Source organism: Podarcis liolepis, assembly GCF_965112155.1.
Source record: "Podarcis liolepis genome assembly, chromosome: 1".
Lineage (NCBI taxonomy): Eukaryota > Metazoa > Chordata > Lepidosauria > Squamata > Lacertidae > Podarcis > Podarcis liolepis.
The window spans coordinates 86,829,434-86,851,423 of NC_139554.1; the positions used below are offsets into that span (position 1 = coordinate 86,829,434).

At 44.1% G+C, this 21,990-nt stretch overlaps 1 protein-coding gene across 46 annotated transcripts in view; it reads left to right on the forward strand.

Annotated features, from left to right (window-relative positions):
- TNS1 (tensin 1) overlaps positions 1-21,990 on the forward strand; it is a 331,981-nt gene that overhangs the window by 279,239 nt on the left and 30,752 nt on the right. For 14 of the 46 annotated variants that reach the window (XM_083487986.1, XM_083488019.1, XM_083487997.1 and 11 more), the window contains 5 exons: positions 1,787-1,873; positions 3,129-3,170; positions 10,698-10,897; positions 11,811-11,949; positions 19,776-19,868. In XM_083487986.1, the coding sequence (XP_083344112.1) occupies positions 1,787-1,873; positions 3,129-3,170; positions 10,698-10,897; positions 11,811-11,949; positions 19,776-19,868 (561 nt within the window). The remainder of the gene's footprint in view (positions 1-1,786; positions 1,874-3,128; positions 3,171-10,697; positions 10,898-11,810; positions 11,950-19,775; positions 19,869-21,990) is intronic. The other 32 variants (XM_083487994.1, XM_083487995.1, XM_083487996.1 and 29 more) reach the window with 7 other exon arrangements.

Below are 21,990 nucleotides of genomic sequence, written 5' to 3' on the forward strand. Positions count from 1 at the left end.
GACTGATGAATCAGTGTTTGATTTTATGTCCATTTTACTTTGCATTGCAAAGGCAGGGGGCAGCTGGGCTCAACCCGCGGTAAAGCAATAACAACATACTGCAGTGTGTGAGTTGAACCTTGGAGCCCTCCTGGGTCAGACCAATGAATGGCCCAGCTAGATCAGCATCCTGCTTTCCACAGTGGTCATCCAAATGCTTCTGGGAAGTTCGCAAGCCACTGTATTTGCCATTTACACCAGCATTGAGCTGTCTCCCTCCCCCATGGCCATGCATGCACCCACACACTTCCATCACGTGGAGATGCTGATGTAGATGGAAGAGGACTAGATTTTTACCCCATTGCATGACTACATAGCAACACTCTGGTAGGGAGAGAAAAGGTATGGTGGATGGGCATATGTGAATCAGAACCATGGGAGGAAACTGGTGCAGAATTTCCTGCTTACAGTGGCATTTTCCAAATCACCTGTTCCTGATTTGGGGGGACATGGCAGCCTTTCCGAGTGTTGTTGTACTGTAGCAACCTTCTACCTGAGCTGCACATGGACCAGTGTATAATCCTAAGGGACACTATGTCCTGAGATCCTGGGGAAAGAATAGCTGCTGTGGAAGCATGAACCTGCACTCTAGGTTCACAGTAATAAGTGTCCCATGATCACAGAACATGGAGCGAAGCAAGAGATCTGGACAGTGCTAGAGAGAGAGGAGGAGGGGAGGGGAGCGAATGGAACTGGCCAGAACAAGCTGTGAGAGAGGGGTTGAGAGAGAGAGAGCTCAGGGGCCAGCATGTTATTTACAATGCATGCTACTATAAATTGCCTGTTTGTTCCAAGGCGAGTATGTGTGGAATTTCACAGATCATCATCCTCCCTGGTTCTCGCTATCATGAGAACTCAGATTTCCTATGCAGCAGGGTGGGAGCAGCCTGTAATGATTAAGGCAAAAGGCCTCTAGGAGGACACCCTTCCCAGGGAAAGCGCACCACCATCACCACCACCGCCCTCAACTGCTGCAAATCCTGCCTGGCGCAGAGACTCAGGGACCCTGAAATGGAAGCTCTGAAACAATTAGCATGAGCCAGCTGAGTCAGAGATGCCTCCACAAGTTGTTTCGTTACTATTTGTGTGTTTTGTTTACCCAGTCTTGGAAATCCCTGTCCAAGCGGCAAAACAGGGGTGTTCCAGGGCTGCCAGCTACATCTGTGCCCTGGTGCTGTGCAGGTGCATCGGTGGGAGGGCAGGAGTGGTTCGGCCAGTGCTTCCCACATTCTTGCAATATTTCAATTTCTACAGTCATTATGCTGCTGATTCTGCACATTAGACGAAGGAATGTTTCCTCCAGTTTCCAGACTGATAACTGAATTCCAGAAACAGTATACAGGGTAGATATGATTCTCATATGATTTTCTAGCTCCTCTTGAATCCAAAGAAAGCCAGGGAACTACAAGGGATTTATTACCCCACAAAACATACTCCTGAGGTCAACCTATTCACCCAAGATCTCATGAAGAGTCTGGTAATTGACTTGGTTCAGTGGTATCTCGTATTCTGATGTCGACCCAGCTTCACCCCAGATCACATTGTATTCAAGCCTGGGGTGTATTTCCAACTAATATTTTTTCTTGTATTTTCCCTCCCCTTTCTCCTTTGTCTGTTTGTGATGTTTGTTCTGTTTCTGACTACACACTCTCTTTCTCACTCTCCGTGACGGATTTTGTTTCATCCTTGGTTGACCTTCTCCTGCTGCTCTATTCCTACCCACCCTACCTCCGTCTCCCCCTGTCAGAATACAACGCCAAACTCCGGGACATCCGGAAGAGCATGAAAAGCCCCCATCCTCCTCTTCACCGACAGCGATCCTTCTCCTTTTCTGGTTTGTTCTGTTGCTGCTTCTCCTCCTTTCTCTTCAGCCTCCCCTGCCATGGATCTCCCGCATGGTTGCTGTTTCCCTTGCTGTTGCATGGACACCAGGACAGAGAGCTGGGGTGGCTGTTGAGAGTCCATTCCAAAATGGTGCCAGAAAAATCCAAAATGGTGCCAGAGTAAGGTTGTATCCTAATTTGTGTGCGGAAAGGCAAGAGAATGTGATTTCCTGCTTCCCACCCACATTAGCAATTACCTCCAATACTGCCAGGTCCTTTCCTCACATGTGACAGCTGTGCATTCCCAGTGGATAAAAAAATGTGCCTGTTGGGAATTCTGGGAAGGATCTGACCTGGTTTTGGGGCCTGTCAGGTTTGGACTCTACAGCCTTGCTCTAACTCCAAAAGCTCCTTATTTATTTATCTTTTAATCATTGGTTGTGCTTCCTCCTCCTTTTCCCTTGCAGTGTGTGGATTCATTTGCTACGTGTGGTGCTCATCTGTGGTATAACCAGAAGTCACTTGCAAAAGGATTAGGGGAGGGGGCTTGTTTATCTCAGTGGCCACCACACTCACCGCTGCTTTGTTGTTGGTGCTATGTCAGGTGTCTCCATAACACCAAGGGGAGGTTTTTGCATGGGTGGAAGTTGGGGCAGAAAGGAAGGCCAGAATCCAGGAATGGGATGATCACTCACTGTAGTGCTTGGCCAGCACACCAAGGTTTCTTTAGGGGCTATGTGTGTTGTACAGGCATTGCTGGGGTGTTTTACTTCAGATCTTTCTGCTGTGGCTGGCGATATTGACTGGAAGCAGGAGAGGGGCTTCTAGCATGGCTAGCAGAAGGGGTGAAGTGTGTGTGTGTGTAAATTCTTGGAATCTTACTCAGCAGGTTGCTCTGGAGAAAGGAGCCTCTTGATGGATTTCAAAGACGTGGTTGTTCCAAAGCATCTCTCTTGCATGCTTGGTATTTATGGAACATGAGCTCTTGGAGCCAGAAGAGGAGAGACAAGTTTTCACCAGAACCTCATATTCAACAAGGGCTCCTGGGTGCTTGTTTTGTTTTGTTTTCTGATCTCTTTCATTGGTGCAGGTAGCCTCAGTATATCAGAGTTAACAGCCATTTCCACAGTGGCCTTAGGACTACTTCCGAAATCATTGCAGATGTGTGACATCTCTATACCCCTGCAAAAAAAGTATGGGTTGCCATTCCAACAGAAGATGCTGTTTTTTATTATTATTCTATGTGTTTCATTTGCCCCAATACAGGATACTTGGCTCTTCTGAATCCACCCACCTCTCTCCCTACAGGTTTGGAATTTGTACTCCTGTAAAATTTCACAGTGCTTTGGTTGACTTGGTCACTGCCTTTTGCCACCCCCCACCCTGGCCCCCAAGAAAATATCCCATAGACATTGCCTCTAGCTCTCACACTGCTTCAGGATTAATGCAGCAGCATGGTGTATGCTTGATATCCTGTCACTCTGGCTTATAGTCCCCCCTTGAAACAGTGACCTGTGGTCTATGCATACAATGCCCAAATTCTAATGGAATGTCACATTTAAAAGAGAGCAGCAGACTAGAAGGATGGGCTCCTGTGCACACATTCACTGCTTTGGGGTTGCATGGGATCCTCATGCTCACTTGCTTTATATAATGTTCCTACAGGAACGTAAAGTTGAAAGAGGTATTTATTTGTTTAGTTTAAATGAGAGAACTTACTAATATTGTTGGGGAGTTCCTAGAGACATGCTCTGGGCTGTCCTTGTAATAGGCCCAGATGACATTCCACAAGTCCATTCTGATAAACCATGGTTTATTGCATTGAGAGCAAGCTGTGTGTTCTTACACTCCCTTCTCTCCTCCCTTCTTCTGTCCTCGTGCACCCAACTTCAGTGCTTCTACCCTGGCTTGTCACTTTTCTGTGACATCAGAACCAGTTTTGTTTGCAGATGTTAAACTGAAGATATCACGGGAAACTGTGGAGTGTGAGGCCACGCAGCTCATTCTCAAGCCAATAAACAATGGTTTACCAGGCCAAGATTGCTATCTCTGAACTTAGGCTATAAAGTTCCTCTGGATGTTAATCTATTAATAAGAAACCAGACTCTAAACTATTTTAATGAAAGAATGTTTCCTATGTGCACAAGAGTGGGCTTGTGAATTAAACCTCTGTGTTCTCATTTCTTGTGAATAATCTTTCAGTTTGAGAGTGGAGGAGTTGCTGTTGGAATATTCCTTTGGCATCTCCTCCAAAATGCCAGAGTAAGTTTTGATACAAGTATTGCCCACACAAAAGGAAAGATACAAATTGAAAAATAAAATATGCTGTCTGAATCCTTGCAGAGTCAAGTAATATAACATAAGATTCACTCAGTGATTGTTATTAGCCATGGTACAGCTACCTGGAAATGTCTAGAGGCAGCCTATGGCTGAATACCAGTTGTTGGGGGGCCAAGAGTAGGGGAGAGCGGCTACCTTCATGTCCTACCTGGTGGCTTCCCAAAAGCACCTGCCCGACTCCTATTGCAAACAATCAGTTAGATGGACCCTTGGCTAATGTAGCAGTGCTTATCTTATGTACTATAGTGCATCAACCGACTATGCTTTCTTTGCAGTTGAATGGTAAAAAGAAAGTAAGGTATGGTTTTCCCCAGGCCATTGGGTGTAATAGTGTGCAGTTTACCCAGAATGCTTAATTAAGCAGCAGCAGAAGGAACTTGCCATCCATTCAAAAAGCAAAGCTATGAATTTACTTACATTTACATGTCTATAAATGCATATGTGAGTGTCTGCTGCTCAGATGTTGTTGGACTGCAACCCCAGTCATTCCTGACCTTTTGCCATGCTGGCTGGAGCCGATGGGAGCTGTTGTCCAACAATACCTGGAAGGCTAGTCTGAGTGGCAGCAGCTATCCAGGGACTGAAGGAGCCTTTCCCATAACTCCTAACCTTATCATTTTTATAATGGATATGCCCCGGATTGAACCTGGAATCTTCTGCATGCAAACCACATCCTTTACCTTCCATTGCTTTCAGTAATTTTCCACCTGCCCAGTTTAATTCTAGTATCAGACCTGAGTGTAGTACATCAAGTGGGAAAACACAGCGAGGCAGAGACACCGAAGAGGGGAGATGGTTCAGCTCCCCTGCCCTCCCCTCCACTTCATATGAATAATAGATCCTTTCTCCCTAGAGTTGTAGGTGAACAGTGCAGGTAGGTAAACAGTGCTGGCATGCCTAGCTTGGCCCCGGTAGGAAGGGTTTTCCAGTGCCATCTTGATGAGTCACCTTGAAGCTGTCCTCTGATCCAAAGTTTCATGATGGCACTTGCTTGTTGTTGGATTCCATTAATGCTGGGAAGGAACTAATCCTCCCCTGTGTGGCTGAAGAACTTGGCTGCAGGTTACAGAAGATGGTAGCCTCACTCTAGGGAAGGGACACTCTGTATCTTCTCAGCTTAGAGTTTTGCTAGTAAATATAGCACAGGAGGAGGAGAGTGCCAGAGAGATAATTTTGTTGAGCAGCGCTGTTGCTAATGCCCAGCTTTTCCTGCTCCTCAGCCATTCCAGGGAGCCTGGTCACCCTGAGCCAAGGTGTCACCACTCTTGGCTCTGAAAACACTGGTCTCCTTCTTCCTCCCCTCCTTCTGCCTGCTTTAAAGAGAAGAAGGAAATAAGGCATATAATAAAAAGGCCAGAGGAAGTAGAGGGTTTCTAAAGTTTGGTGCAAAGGTTTTGAAGCCTAGGGCGGAATACGTTTGAAATGTGCGTGCAGCAGCAATACAGAGGGAACTATGGCAGCCATTCTCTGGGTGTGGGAGTTATATGGAATGCCTTGAATCAGAGGGCAATGGCTTCTTTCTCTGCGCACATTAGCAGTATCAGTCTGAGTTTTGCCCACATTGCAATTGGCACTGACCTTTGCCCGTATCTCACTGCTTCCCAATGAGTTTCCCACTCAAGCATCCAGCAAGGCTGTTGCTTTCTTGCTCTCTTCCCCTCCTCCTCCTTCCTGTGTGCCATGCTCCTTTCGCTTCTCAGCAAACAGACTCGTGCCTTTCCTCAAGGTCTCCTGGTACTGACAGCTGGCATCTTGCTTGTATGTTGTGCTCATTGTGTTCGGGATAAAACTTAAAAGTTGCAAAGGGCTTGTGTTGGCCTTCAGGCTTATGCCAGCAACTGCAAGAAACTATGATTCAATAGGGATTAAGGGTTTTAGAAAGGAAGCCAACTTCTATGCATCTCCTGCTTGTTGATGCCAAAGGATGGGAGTATGAACAGAAGGGGGTATTATCCCCGAAAATGCATTATCCCCAGCTTCAAACATTCAAGGAAGTTCAAGGAAGACAACACAGTGTGGCGATAACTGGAACCACCCACTTCCACTCCCAGAGGCCTGATAGATCTAGATCCAGATGCTGCTCATCGGATCCCTTCCACTTCTGCAATTCTATAGGAGAAATATTGTGCCTCTCCAGTGACAAGGCTGCAGGGAGGGATAATATACACACTTTGCATATATTAGTTCACTGAAATGAGGATGATCTTGAAACTTAACTGCTGAAGCTTAACTTGAAAAATGACTGAAATATTTTTGGGTTTAAAACCAGACAGGTAACAATCCTTGCAGAAAGGGATTTGTCTCCCTTAGAGGCACTGCCTGCTTTGAGGTGGGGGGGGGGCCCTCTGGGCACTCCAGTGTGGTGTAGTGGTTAAGAGCGGTAGTCTCGTAATCTGGGGAACCGGGTTCGTGTCTCCGCTCCTCCACATGCAGCTGCTGGGTGACCTTGGGCTAGTCACACTTCTTTGAAGTCTCTCAGCCCCACTCACCTCACAGAGTGTTTGTTGTGGGGGAGGAAGGGAAAGGAGAATGTTAGCCGCTTTGAGACTCCTGAAGGGGAGTGAAAGGCGGGATATCAAATCCAAACTCTTCTTCTTCTTCTTCTTCCCTCCCTGGTGCTCTGCCTTGACTTCTTTTATTTTTTGTTGTCATGGTTGCCTTGGTGGCAACCATACATTTCTCCCTCCCTGAGTGGCTGGATAGGTAGGAGGCAGATGAGGACAAAGTTGTTGGCTAGCACATGCTACAAAGTGGTGCTGCACCAGCCAATTACTCTAAGGCTTAAACTGCCCACCATTATTTTTTTTTTAAGTACTAACCCCAGGGTGAGAGTGACAGGGAGCTTTTCTAGTCAGAGGCCAGCTTCATGGTCATATGGCCAATGAGAGCATCACTGTAGCAAGAGGATGAGCCAACTTCCCTTAACCTACTAACCTTGCTTCTCTCATTGGTCCTGCACCCCCAACGGGGTGGCTTAGCTCCCTGCCACTACTGTCCTGGGCTTAGCAATTGTTAAAATCAAAATGGTGGGCTGCTAGAGCCTTGTCTGTCTGTGCAGCCATTCGCTTCCTATCTTGGGGGGAGTCTTTTGGAATGCTTGGGAGGCCAGTGAGCTGTGCAGTGGCGGAGTCTCTGGGCTTGAACCTGTTAGTTCAGCCTTAGCACCACTTGTCCCTGTTTTTACACACACACAAAATGCTGCTGCTTTACTTTAAAGAGTTTTGTGTGTGGTGCTGCTTGAGCTCACTGCTCTTTTCATCAATGGATTTTCCTTAGTTCCGGATGTTGTATTGTGGTTGCTTCTGTTGCCATGGATTCTGGCTCCCTCCTCTTTCTCCTCCCAAGTGGGTTTCTGTTTTGGGAATCTCAGAACGCTGCCCAAAATCTGTGCATTCCTGTTCTTTCCCTCCTTTAAAGAAAAAGAAAAGAAACTTCCCTTTTCTTTCAGCTGTGTGAAAAGCAAGGCTCTCTGCAGCTGAGAAAATGGCATAGCTGTTACTAATCAGGGAGAGATCCAGATTAGCCAAGGGACTCAAAAGCAGCCCCAAAGCCCCATGAGTTTTAGAAACTTTTTAAGGACATCTCCCTGCGACCAGTGCCTTAAAAAATAAATTAAAAATCATTCAAATGTGTTTGTGGGGTGGGTACAGGAAGGAGGGAATTCAGTCATTGCTGCTTATATAAAAGAAGTGGGCTCTTTTCCCTAGTTGGGGTTTGAATGTGCTGACATGTAGTGTCTCCAAAGCTTACATCTGCAAATCTTAAGTAAAGGAGGTGGAGTGAGCTTACCCCATTTAGTGAATGAGACCCCTCCCTCTGGCAGGTTTCTTTCAGGAAAAGAAGAAAGAAAGAAAGAAGACCAGGCACTGCAACAAACACATCATTATACAGCTTCACAACTGATGAGAGTTTGGTGTCTCTCGCTTGCTCTGACCGCCTCTGTTCCCTGGCACTGCTGTTTCGTTTCACAGCTGCAGGGCACAATTTGAAATGTTGCAGGTGCTGTTCCCAGCTACAAAGTTTTCATGTTAACAAAATCCAGTGCTGCAGATGACTTTCAGGATTTCATTGTTATGCATCAGTTGAAATCAGAGACTCAGGTTGACATCCGGGCACATCTGCGCCGCTTGACATCTTAAGGTGTTTATCTGTACCACAGACTTCAATCTCAGTTTGAAGCAGGCTCACCTAAAACAAGCTAATTTGGATTTGATTAGAACAGGTCCAAGCTGAGCTCATTCTTAGCTATAGCCCAGTCACAGTTCTGAGTCTTCTTTCACTCCCAGTGATGTCATTGGTAGGGATGGGAAATAAATTTGATTCAGTTCAAAATTTGCAAAACAATGTGTGAAGCGAAACACAACCGTCTTTTGAAATAGGCACTTCCCTGAATTTTGCAATGCTCTTCTCCTGCCAAGTAATGTGTACAAAAATGCACATACTAATGCAAAGTGTGCATATAAGTGCATATATTAGTGGAAAATAACATACAGAATGCATAATTTCAGGATAAATCGCTTTACAAAAAAACAAAGTGTGTAAGAGGAGAAATTCACCCTAAAGTGCTGATGAATCTGCATGAGGACTTAAAAAATAATAATAATTACAAACGGGCATGGAAAGGTGGAAAACCTGATGTCAAGCCTGGATAAATGAGAAACTGAGAGGAAGCAAAATTGACAGATTCGCCCATCCCTAATCATTGGGAACTCAGTGAAGCCTGAAGATCTCCCAACGAGCCCCCCCTCCCCGCTTGTTGCAGTAACCACTGCAGCAACCTTGAATAGGCTTTAAAAGGTTGCAGCAACAATTACCTGAGCTTTGCTTGGGCTTCTCAGTAACAGAACTACATTTCCCAGGTGTCTTGGCACCCACAATGCTGCTGCTGTGCTCCAGGGCCCAATAATGGCTGCAGCAGCAAGTCTTCTCTATGCTGATGCTAACAAGTGAGTTTCAGCAGGAAAGGGGAGAGGCCTATGGTGGTGGCAGCCAGAGCAAAGCTCACTGTAAGCCAAGCCCAAAGTGTGGAAATGTTTGCGATTAGTTCAGAAGTTCCAAATTAGGGAAGTTTGCACTCTGAACCCTCCGTTCCAATTTTTGGCAGCATCACGTTCATAAACAAGTTTAATAGACTAGGGATGGGTGTGGGTATGTGGTGTGTATGCGCACTCCACAGACCACTAAGAGAAATTTATCAGCACCCACATCAATCAACATTTCCCATAATTAATCCAGGGAGTGTATACTGTTAGGAGAAATAAGAGCCAATTAAATTATTATTTATTGTTACATTTATACCCTACCTTTCTTCCCAGGAGCTCAGGGTAGCATACATGGTTCTCCTAATTTACAACAACCCTGTGAGGTAGGTTAGGCTAAGAAACTGCCACTCACCCACCTAGACTCAAGGCTAAGTGGAGATTTGAACCCTGGTCTCCCAGGTTCTATCCCAGTGCTCTAACCACTGCACCACACAAAAAGCATATATCTTCAGAGACTTGAACTTTCCTCTCTGTTGCCTTAGATTGACTCTGAAAGTTGAAGAGGATAAGAATAGCAAGCAGCCTTAGATCTCTTTTCTGGACCACGTTAGCCAGTGGCCTTGGGGTTTCCCCCCTTCCTTTCTCCTTCAGTGTGTGGCTTTGCTCAGTTGCTTGAGTCGCCTGGACCTATTCCCCCCTCCCAGCACACACACCCTGCTTCTGGCTCAGTGCGGTATGGAAAGGATTGTATACGAGGATCCCTTCCAATTCCTTGAGCTGGCTTTTCTCTTGACCTGTATCTGCCTTCTCCTGCCAACTACTTCCTAGGTCATTGTATGGAAATGTTGGAGCAGGGAGAAGGCCTGAAGACAAGGAGGGGAATATATTACTGTGGTAGAGATGTCTTAAGTTGCCTAAGAATATGTGGTAATATTAGGTGAATGGAAGCTGATCACCAAAAAAGGGAAAGAAAGGAAAAAAGTAATCAGGCTGTTAAGTTTGCCTGCTCTAAGTACACCCTACGTAAATCAGTGCTTTGGTTCATGTTAATAAATCCTACACACAGATCACATGCACACACCTATTACAGCCAGGTAAGAGAAGTAAAATACGGTGCAGGGCATCCACACCAACGTCTTATCCTCCAGAAGCCCAGCTCAGGAGGGGAGGAAGGAAATGAACAGGGCATCTTGGGGATTTTTGGCTTCAGCATGAACTCTATGCTTTCTCCAATGCAGCTGCTTCATTATGCAGGGATTTTTAAATGTATGAACTGGGGTGTCACAATTTTGAGTTGTGCTTGTTGGGTTGGGTTTGGTTTTCACTATAATCTGCTGGTGGAAAGTGATGGATTTGCCCATTTCCCCTCTCCTGATTAATTGATTCAGTTTCTTTCCAAAGCCAAGACACAGCCCAAAGATCTGAATATTGGCTCATAAAGACTTTCTAAATGTATTGAAGCTCTTCATGTGCTTGGAACGCCACTTTTCTCACAGTTCAATTGAACTTTCAGGAGTACAGTCGCCACGGGAGAAGTCACCAGAAGAAGCCGAAGCCCCTGTACGGAGACGTACCACCAGTGAAGGCCAGTATGAGAACAGTCCCCAGGATCCTAGTTCACCACGAAGCCCCACAGTTCGTTCTCCAGTTCACTGTGTCTCACCGGAGGTGGTCAGCACCATCGCTGCCAACCCTGGAGGAAGGCCCAAGGAGGTGCTTTTCTTTTTCTTATTAAAACACTATTTTCCCTTCTGGCCTTTCCATGCTTGCATGCATGGAAACACAGAAGGGGATATATGTCTCTTTGACCCCAGCACTTGATAGTAGGTAGGGAAGGGCCAGGGTTAGGAATGGCAGTGAATTTAGTTTGGCAGTAGAATGGATAAAGTAAATGGCACATGCATGGGTAGGCCTTCCTAAGTATTCCTTGGGTGGAAATTGCTTCTTCAGTTTTGGAAGAGGTTGCAATGGTTTGGGACTCAGAAATGTCCATGGTTGTTCTCATGTCCAACATGATGGAATACCAGTTGCAACCTGTGTTGCTGAAACTGGGAAGAGCCACCATCAGTCCCTCCTATTCTGGCCACTTGCTGGAAGCCTCTGGACCGTCACTATATTCTGGGACAGATTCAAGTGCATGTTGGAAATTTAGACCTGTGCAATCAAAGTGGATGAAAGTCCTCTGTTGCTCTAGTGCCACAAACCCACTTTTTAATTTTGGGAATGGACTTTTGCAATTAGGAAAGTGACAGGGAAGTGCACTGAAAATGTGGGATCAATGACTGACAGGAAGATGCAAATGAATCAGAATGAATACTCAGTAAAGCAAATTATTATGAATGCTCAGTTAACGGGTCATCTGTAGGAGCTGTTTCTGACAGTATGGGGAATGGAAGCCAACTACAGAAGCAGAATGTTTTCTGAAATTAGGAGCGGGAGAAAGGGTCATAAAGGCAAGAAAAGGAAGCATAGGAGCAAGCAGTTTAAAATTGCAACCAGACCAGGTGGGAGATGGGGGAAGCATCTGGCAAAGAGAAGGCAGGCATTTCTCCTGCCCCAATTTGTGGGGGAGAGGTCAGGAAGGTCCTGAATTTTGATAACTGATTCTGCTTTCCCTCTCTTACAGCCCCATCTCCACAGTTACAAAGAGGCCTTTGAAGAGATGCAGGGGACCTCTCCAAGCAGTCCACCTTCCAGTGGTGGTGAGACCTCTCCCCCAACCCCTGCCTTCCCTGTCTCACCACAAACCCCTTACAGTAACCTACGTAAGTTCCATGGCAGGGGATGGGAGAGGGGGCATTGGTGGGTGGCTTGGGCAAAGCCAGACTTAAGAGGCAGTCGGTCAAACCGTTCTCAGCGTCCCAACACCCACCACCATTTTAATCACCCCTTCACTTTCTCGTTTCTCTCTGTCTGCCAATCTTGGCTTCTTCCCCCATCACCTTTCATCTCTGCTTGCTGTAAATTTCTCACAGTGTCACCAATAAGTATGCATTCGTCCATGATAATTATCATCACGACAGCAAAGTTTTGCAACTCTTGGGGGGATCGATTATGGTTAGAGCCATTAGCTACCAGCAAGTGGTGAAGAGGAGCCACAATTTCTGAATGTCAGCATAAACCATAGCAGCAGAGTCCTGTGCTGTCTTCTACACTCTCCTTCTCATTGTCTGCCAGACAAGGAGGTTCACAATTGTTCATAAATTGTTCACTTTCCAAAGTGTTGGCTGTGCTAGCTAGTTACAGCAAAAAACAGTAAAGAGCCTTGCAACTCCTTGAAGACTGTTTGCTGATTTTGAAGATGCCACAAGGCTCTGTTATTATTGTATAAAAGTTCTGCAGTTAAGATAGCAGAACTGCGCAACTTACGGCCTGCTAAGCTTAGTGAAGCCCTCTAGCCGTGTAGGGCAGCCTACTTGGGGCTTGATAATATTTCTGTTCTTGCTGTCAACTAGCGATTGCAGGATTGGAGTTGGGTGTGGCTTGTTAAACCACAGCATATGCCTGGTGGGTTCATTTGGCTATGTAGGTCATCCATTCTGCAGGCCTATTTTAGAGAAACCCATCCAATGTTTTTGGTACACAATATCTGCCTTCCTAGATGCCAAGGGGAAAAAGTTAAATTAGCCTTGCTCTCCATAGCATGGACAAATACACAAAGTTGGATTAACAAGAATGTCACATGGCCCTGACAGTAGTTTCCCCATATCCATCAGCAACACTTAGTAGTTATGTATATGAGTTATGTAATGCACTTATAACAATGACATGATTTATGAACCTCTATGAAAACACTTACATAGGCAAATTTGCTTCCCTGCTGGGGGAATTTTATACCACACTGTGAAGATTCCCAGTTCATAAATTCTAGATGGTACATAAGTTCAGGTTTGTTATTATGAATGAAGAATTCCCCATCCTGTGAAGCATCTGGCAGGATCATGGACTTAAATTAGTAAGTACATTTCCCTGGCTGACAATTAAAAACATATCTGCAAGCCCTGGTGCATAAACTGGAGAAATCCCTTTGGTCTGATCATTCAGAGATACTCTGACCAGTGTAATGTTCCAGGGATTTTTTTAAAAAAAGTTTTTTTTTTAAGGGGGAGCGGAATCACATACTGTACCTATAAACCTGCCTATCACATGTGTCAGTCAGTTTCAGCACTATTAACTGCTTTTCTAGACAGAAAAACAGTACCCCAAATCTGCCAAAGTTGATGGGTTAGAAAAGGCAAACAGTCCTGGTTATGCCTAACACCTGAGCTGAGCTGTGGAATGTCCCAAAGGAGAAGTATTTAAAATTTAGGTTTTTGGCACACAGATCCTACTTTAGGCAATTTTTACGTGGCTTCCTCTCTTTATGGGAGAGGGAGAGAGAGGCAGCTGTTTTCTGCAGGTGGGAGGAAATAAAAATTAACCCAAGCCCTAAAGACACCCTTGAAATACCTCCACAACAGGACACGGGCTTATGCAGAACAGATGGAGGGATGCGTCAGCTCTTTCGCATGGAAAGGTCCACTGTTCTTCCATCCCAAGCGCCCAGCGTTCAAGGCCCTTTGCAAGTTCGTTCTGCCTTCTGTTTGCACTGACAAAAACTGATGGTTGTAAATTGGGACCAGATACTGCAGTGCACAAAATCTTTCAAAACTGATGTGTGCCATTTAAAGCAGGACCTATGGGCTGGATGCAGCCCCTTGGCCTCTCCATCTGCCCTGCTGACCTCTCCTGTGCAGCCACATTTCTCCCATTGCTCAGCTGTTTCTGCCAGTCAGCTGAGTGGTGGCAAAGGAGGTGGGAGATTGCAGGGAGGTTCAGACCTCGTCTTCTGTCCTATCCCACTCCCCTCTCAAAAACACTGATCATGAGGAACAATGGAGCAATGAGGGAAGAGATGCAACGGCTGCAGAGTCCCACTGCTTCCACTGGCAGCTTGCTGCATTTCTGTGCTGAGAAAAAGGAAGCTCATTTCTCAGCATCCCAAAATGAAATGTGACCAGGATGTATGGATATGTGTGAATCGTGGAGGGGTATGCGTATGAATGGAGGTGCAATTGTGTGAATGGGAATAGTGTGGGGATAAGCGGATGGGTATGAATGGGGTATGCATATGTAGATAACTGTGAATGGCGTGTGTATTTGTGTATATAGCTTTGGCCCACCCCTGGCATATGCCCCTCCCCCTAAGCAGTTACAAGGGAATGCAGTCCCTGGACTGAAAGAAGTCCCCAACCCTGGTATTGGGTAGAAAGTTCAGATACAAATTTAACGGATAATAGCTCCCACTCCCTTCTGGGCAGTTTTGTAAGGAAGGACAGGGTATATATTTCTCTTTTTTAATAATTTTTTTTATTCATTTTCCAAACATGTTTATAGAATTAACTCATATTAACTCTCACATTCATCAATTTTTGACTTCCCTCAGTTTCTCTGCCAATCTTTCGTTAAATTTTCTATTGTTAACGCATTTCTGAACTTATTATTGCCTTTAACCATTCCTTTTCTTTTTTACAATATTTCTTAATTTTTCACAGAGACTCTTCAAAACCAACAAGCGTTGTCTGTGCATCACATATGCTTTTCAGATAATCTGTAAATTTCCCCCAGTCCTCGATAAACTTTTGGTCTTTCTGATATCGAATCTTCCCAGTCAGACTATCCAATTCCGCATATTCAGTCAGTTTCATTCTCCATTCTTCCACTGTTGGGACAGGGTATATATTTCATACATAGAGTGCATATACTGCAGAGGCCACAACTTATTCCATAGGTGTGGACATATGTGCACACGCACACACCAAATGAGGAATGAATGGTTTTCATTCTACAAAGATACAGCTTTAGGGCATTTGCTGCGTTGCACACCTGTTCCTCCTTCAGTTCTCAAATGAAAGTGAACAACATGTAGATTTGCTTCTCTTTCTTTATTTCTTTTTTTAAAATGCAGTCTTCGCCATTTTAAGAAAGAAATGGAAATTGAGGACAATAGCAAAAGCCCACACCAGCAGGGATTCTATTGCACTAATAGGTGCAAATGTGCCTTTTTAATCCAAAGGCCAAAGAGGTGCATGTACTCTTTGGTCTGTAGCTCTTCAGTGGAAGACGTAAATCTAGCTGCAAATTTATGTGTGTTTCAATGTAGGTATGTGTGTGTTTAGATCTGTCAGAGTTTGAAGGGGCTAATGGGGACTGAGAGTGTGTCTTCAGAGTTACGGTGAGACCCTTTGACGTCCATTTGTAACCAATCGAAAGCTGTTTGCAGCTGATCTGTGCTGTCAGCAAAAAACAAACAAACAACCCCTTGTAAAGGAAGAACCAGGAGTTCACTGAATGCTCCTGATTTTTCCTTTGTAGCCACATCCTTTCCTGCTTCACACCTGACATTATATTACATTCAAATAGTTTATGTGTTTAGATAATATTTGATATTGTTGTTTCTCTTTGATAGAACACATTCAAAGTTGCATCGGGGCAATGAGGAGACACTGTGCAGTATACCATTTAGCTGAGTCAGTAGTTAACTTGATCTCAACGGACAGGTGTTCCACTCATCTGAGAGGGAAATTCCAAAGTAGTAATGCCACACGCAACCAAACTACGGTGTGATAGTAGCTTGTACAGTCGTACCTTGGATCCCAAACACCTTGGTACTCAGATGTTTTGGCTCCCGAACTCTGCAAACCAGGAAGTGAGTGTTCCGGTTTGCAAATGTTCTTTGGAACCCAAACATCCAACATGGCTTCCATGGCTTCTGATTGGCGGCAGGAGCTTCCTGCAGCCAATCAGAAGCCGTGCTTGGGTTTCTGAATGTTTTGGAAATCAAACGGACTTCTGGAACGGATTCTGTTTGACTTCCAAGGTACAACCGTACTTATGAAGCACAAGCAAAATATTAGAAGTATAAGTGTGTAAAATGAATCCAGGCTGTTAACCGTGGCACATCTGGTCTGTTTATGCCATGGATACTGTTGTTGTATGCCCAGGCCTTATAATCCACAGATGCCTTGAGATTTCTGTGGTACCTCAGCTTCTGAGGCCGTGGGTGAAAACCTGGTCTTTAACTTCCTCTTGCATGCTCTGTCTTCCTTACTTTTCTAGTCAAGCATGCCTCTGAATGACTAACCCCTTGATAACTTGGTGGTGGGTTTTTAAATGTAATTAATTTAGCTTTGAACAGTTCTGCCAATATTTCATCTGGCAGTGCTAACATGGCTAAGTGCATACCAACAGCAATGAGCCAGTGAGCAGCTGGGAAACAGCAAAAATCTCAAAAGTAGCAGACCAAAATTTTCAGAACATTCTGATTCCAAACTGGAAGCATCACTGTTGCTTCCAGAAGAGGCTGGCTCTTATTTCAGAACAGAACTGGTACCCCCATTTATTAACACCCCAGTTTTTAATATCTACTGTCAGTTATCATTCATAGATTTTTTAGCAGGGCCTTTAAAAATGCATCCACACTGGTCTTCTTCCCAATGCAGAGTGAATTGTGACAGATATGTTTATGGAAAACTAAGGTGAATGAGATCCTGAGCAATAATAGCAAGAAGTAGCTTAATATTGGTCCCCAAAGAATAGGTAAAATGAAATCCTCCAAGTTTCAGCTGAGCCTCATTCATTGATGTTAATATTTAAAGGCCACATCCTCAATGTGCTTGTTTCAAGGGTTAGATGAAGAGTACTTCCAATCTTCACAATCCTCTCTTGGCTAAATATAATTTGCTTGGGAAGCACATCACTGTCAGTGCAGAAAGTGTCTTGGGAGTGCCAGGGACATTTTTGTACTTTTAGTTGCATAATACAAGAGCAATTAACACAATTTAGCCATGACTAAATGTCATCCCATTGATTTCATGGGAGCACACAGCTCAATCCCATGCATATTCACTCAGAAGTAATTCATAGTGATTTCAGTAGGATTTACTCCCAAATAAATGTGCATGGGATTACAGCCTTCATCATGACTGACTCTTCCTTCACATGTACAGACATGCTGTGAGTTGCACATTCATTCTGGTTCTGTTGAGCCAAGAATGACATTTCAAATCCTTCCATAGACTCGACCTGCTACATATTCTTATAGGGCTGAAGGTATCTCTATAGGTAAGCATGTGACTCTATAGCTTTTTCCTACAGAACAGTTACAGATCCACTATGTGAACTGATTTGGTAACAATGCCTGTCATCTTTGCCAGCAAGCTGAACAAGGCACTTGAGGTGCTATCAGCAAAGCCCACAAAGAGCCTGCTGTACAGGCTCTTGAGGATGCAGGCTGAGCACTGAGCTATATGATATTCCAGACATGGACTAGCTGCTTTTGGAATTGCTTGTTTCCCAGTCATTCATTGGTACTGAGCCATTAATCCTAGCCAGCCTAGCTAATCCATGATGAAATATATGCTCTTGGTAACTGGCTTTCCTTTAATGCTCCTGCCTCCCTCCCTCCTCCTGCTGTGTCCCCGGCAAGGGTGCCCATCTGAAGCTGTAAGTCAGAGGATTGCAATGCAAGTAATGGAGAATGTGTCGAATTTTTCCTTAATGGACAATATAGTACTTCATTTGTCTGTGTACGCCCACTCTGCAAGAGAACTTGAGTTTCAAGTTAGAAAGCCTGAATTGTTTGGAGCTGGTGAAATATGATATCACTTGCAATGATAGCAGTACACTGAAAGAGGAGAAAAACCCACATTGGAGTTTTTGTGAGACTTGCTGTTTGGAACACATCTCACGTATACATCTACATCCATTGCTGCTTGCTGTATACATATATATATTAAGTGTATATATGCATGGCTATCCTAAATGTTGTTCTCCTTTTTGATTGGGTAGATATAAAACGAGATATATGTGGATGCAGTCATTCCAATGCTTTGTTGATATGCAAGTTATACATATAGGCATCTACATATATGATGTATGTTATTTATGATATACAATGCCATTCGTATGCAATGTTTCGAATCCTTCTTGTCTCATGATCCCGATCTTTGCAGATGCCATCTCTACCTTGTGGCAAAAACTCAGACATATAAGATGACATACATTATCTATTCATTCATTGCTGTTCTTCAAACATCCTGGTAATGGGATGGGGATGCTGCGGTCATTTGCTACCAAGGTTCTCTCTATTGGGTTGTTCTCTTGGGCTTGTAAAGAGAAAATGAGAAGTTGCTATGCTTCAGTTTCTGCACTAACCCTATACTCTCACAAAAAGCCATAAATGGGAAGGATGGTGATGATTTATTGAAGAAAAGAGGGAGATGGAAACGTGGGTATGTCATCCCTGTAGATATTTTCTAAGGGATGTTCCACAAAGAAGAAAAGAGGCAGAAAGATCACGGTCCCGTGAAATTATCAGATGCATTCCAGAGACAGCTACCAGTCCTCCAGTCCTGCTATGTAACATAAGCACCTAATTCCTTGCCAGTGGGACTTTGACTGGTTGCTGCTTCATCACAGGCTCAGTACAGCATCTGAATACACATCTGTAGTTATATCCTTGCTACTGGAGCAAACTTAATAGGCTAAATGTCAGGCCAAGGTTTAAGCTGGAGAAGCTGGGGGCATGATTTTCTTGAAATATGGATCTGACCTGCTGAAAACATTATCAGTGTGAAGTAAGTTGTCCACAAAAGCTACTTAAAACAACAACAGCCAACCTTGCTTGCCACACACCTATTAGCTGTAGTCAATGCTGGGAACATTAATAACTTGAGAGATAACAAATGTCTTTGACTAGTTGTGCTGAGTTTAGTAGTTTGGTGCAAACACAAAGCAAGGTGTTAGAGTTGGCTGTAGAGTTGCTGTAGCTCCAGCACAGGCATGGGCAAACTCGGTCCTCCAGATGTTTTGGGACTGCAACTCCCATCATCCCTGACCACTGGTCCTGTTAGCTAGGGATGATGGGAGTTGTAGTCCCAAAACATCTGGAGGGCTGAGTTTGCCTGCGCCTGCTCTAGCAGGTGGTCCTGTTTGGGGATGGTGTAGAAGAGTCCTCTCAGCTACATGCAAACCTTTGAGAGTTAACATTGTTGGAAGAGCTTGCCAAGCTTTCCCCTGAGGAAATCCAGTCTTTGCCACTGAATCAGAGCAAACATCAACCAGGTTTTCTCTGGATTGACGTTTCCTCTGATTTTTCACTAAAGAATGGGTTTTCTGGGGGAAAGTGGTGAGGCAAGGGGGAAAATGTTCAGACCCATGCTTTTCTAGACATGGGACAAGTGCAAGCCTGGATGGAGCCCTAAGTGCTTCAGCCTTCCATTTTGTAGATCCACTGCTCCACTTGCCTTAAGAAATCACACACTACTGAAGAGAGGGCAATCTTTGTCTCTTCTCAACAGAGAAGCTGTCTGAGACGGGGGGCCTGCTACTGGCAGCCAAATTCCTGTGGTTTCAGCACACCAATCATCCTGAGTATTTCCAGCCATACATGTATATAGCTAGGATTCAGTTACAACCCTGTTTAGCTATAAACTGGTATTTAAAAACAAACCTGGAAATGCCTGGATTTCTTCTCCTTTACATTTAATCCACCCTTTTATGTTCTGTTTTGTTGATGCATTTCTTTCGCTCTCTGTATTTTTGACAACAGTGCGCTCTCCACCAGGACTGGCTAAAACTCCGCTTTCAGCACTGGGCCTGAAACCTCACAACCCAGCAGAGATCTTGTTGCATCAAACAGGAGGTAAGCAAGAGTAGTATAGTGATGGAGAGACTGGTACTATGGAGAATAGCAGCATCGTCTTTTGTACAACCCACTGTCCTGTTGCCAAGATAGAAGGCCCATGAAGTTTGTATTAAGTAGTTTTAAAGATACCCACTGCACACAGACTTTAAAATAGATTTTAGCTCTGGAGTATAAGTATATATTTTATTCCTTCAGTTACATGGCATCAGTTGTTTTAGCAAATGGCATTGCTGTTCTCACAATCACTTTTCAAATCTTACCAAGCCCAGACCTTGCTATTGCCTTAAGGTGGTGATTTCCATCAGCCAGCATCATTTTCTGTGCTCTAGAAAAGTGCTTCCTTTCCTCAGTTCTGCTCTTGCCAATTTTGTATTTTTAATGTACATCCTTAAGTTGCTTGTATAATGAGCCTCCTGTTCATTTTCATTCATCATTTTTAATTATGGATGACAAGGAGAGATAAATCTTATTTATAGAGCTGAGGCAGATTTGAAAAAAAAGTACAAATCTGATTTGAACTTCTTCTTTTTGTCTATCTTGGATTCCAAATGTCGCAGAAGTTGGATTTCAACCATAAGGCTAAAATTTTGGAGTCACATTCTGCAGTTTGCACTGAGTCTGAAAGTCTGGCTCCAGTTTTTCTGTACAAATTGAATCAAGTGTGAATCTTCTATGGCCCTTATCCAATTCAAATAATCTGCAACTAATTGCATGTAATAACTAGTAGTGTCTGGATAGGGAACCACATCCCAATATGCTTCAAAAGACACAAACAGATCATTCCCTGTGGCTCAAATAAGTATTTCATTGGGGATACAGATGAAGACACAAATGCAGTCTTCCATATGTAACTCTTCCTTGCAGATTTGAGGCACATATATTTAATTTTAAAAGGAATGGCATCTCTCAAATTTCCATATCTGGGGATTTACACTTACACGCAGATTATAAATTGTAGGATTATTCAGTGTGACGCTGCATATAATATTCAGTGTTGTTACAGTCTTTGAAATTACACAGATCTTGAGTGCTTGTTGCAGTAACTGAAATATGCTGGATTCAGGTAGGTAGATGTGTTGGTCTGATGCAGTCGAAATAAAAAAATTAAAAATTAAAAAAATTGTCCAGTAGCACATTAGAGTTGGTCTCTTAGTTGGTCTCTAAGGTGCTACTGAACATTTTTTAAAATTTATTTTGAAATATGCTGCTTAGTTTAAATTGCTCCAGTGGAATATATGTCATCCCACTCTTTAACATAAAATGTTAAGGCCCCATAATGCTTCTACAGTTTTAAAATTGAGTAAGTTTTACACTTGCCACTGGCTGGATAGAGGAGCTGCCTGCTGGGGTGGGGCAGCCATGTAAACTGAACTGGGATTCCTGAAGGGTAAGAATAATAAACATATTATGACAAACTGTCACAGGAATGATAGTGATTGCAATCAAGAAGCAAACTAGGAGATGTGAGATAAACTCCCACAGCGGAAGAGTAGGGAGTGAGCCCCATCATGACAGTTTACAGTCTAAACCGAATATTCAGGTGCAGAGTCAATATTTGCAGAGGTTTACATAAGCATGTGAGCTGCCTGCTACAGATTTTTTCACAAGCATGAACTTGCTAACCTGACTCAAGCTGAAGCTGATTAGGAAAAGTAGAAACTGATTCCTAAGCAAGCCTGAAATGCATTCCCCCCCCCCAAGGTTATCCATCCCATCAGTATAACCAGCCACTTCATGCTATAGAAGTCTATTGAACATATCAGTCCTTTTAAGAACAACAACTGCAGAGTAAGAGGCTTGTAGTTAATACTAGAGACCACGATCAGTGTATTGCATAATGGGAAGCTACCAGGCTTTGCACATGTCCAGTTTGAGGAGGCATTTGGTGGAGCAGATTGGACAGTTGTTTTCATGAATGTTGCATCTCAGAGCTTGCATGGGGTGGAGGTGGGGACTCTAGGCTAGAAGCCTTCCGTTTGACTCATAAATGTTCCATGTGTAGAGAGATCCTTGGCACCATAACATTTTTAAACAAGTACTCTCCCCCATGATGTGATATTGTTGCTCCCCGCCCCAGTCAGGATTCACTCACATGCCCATAAATTCAGGATGTGCAATT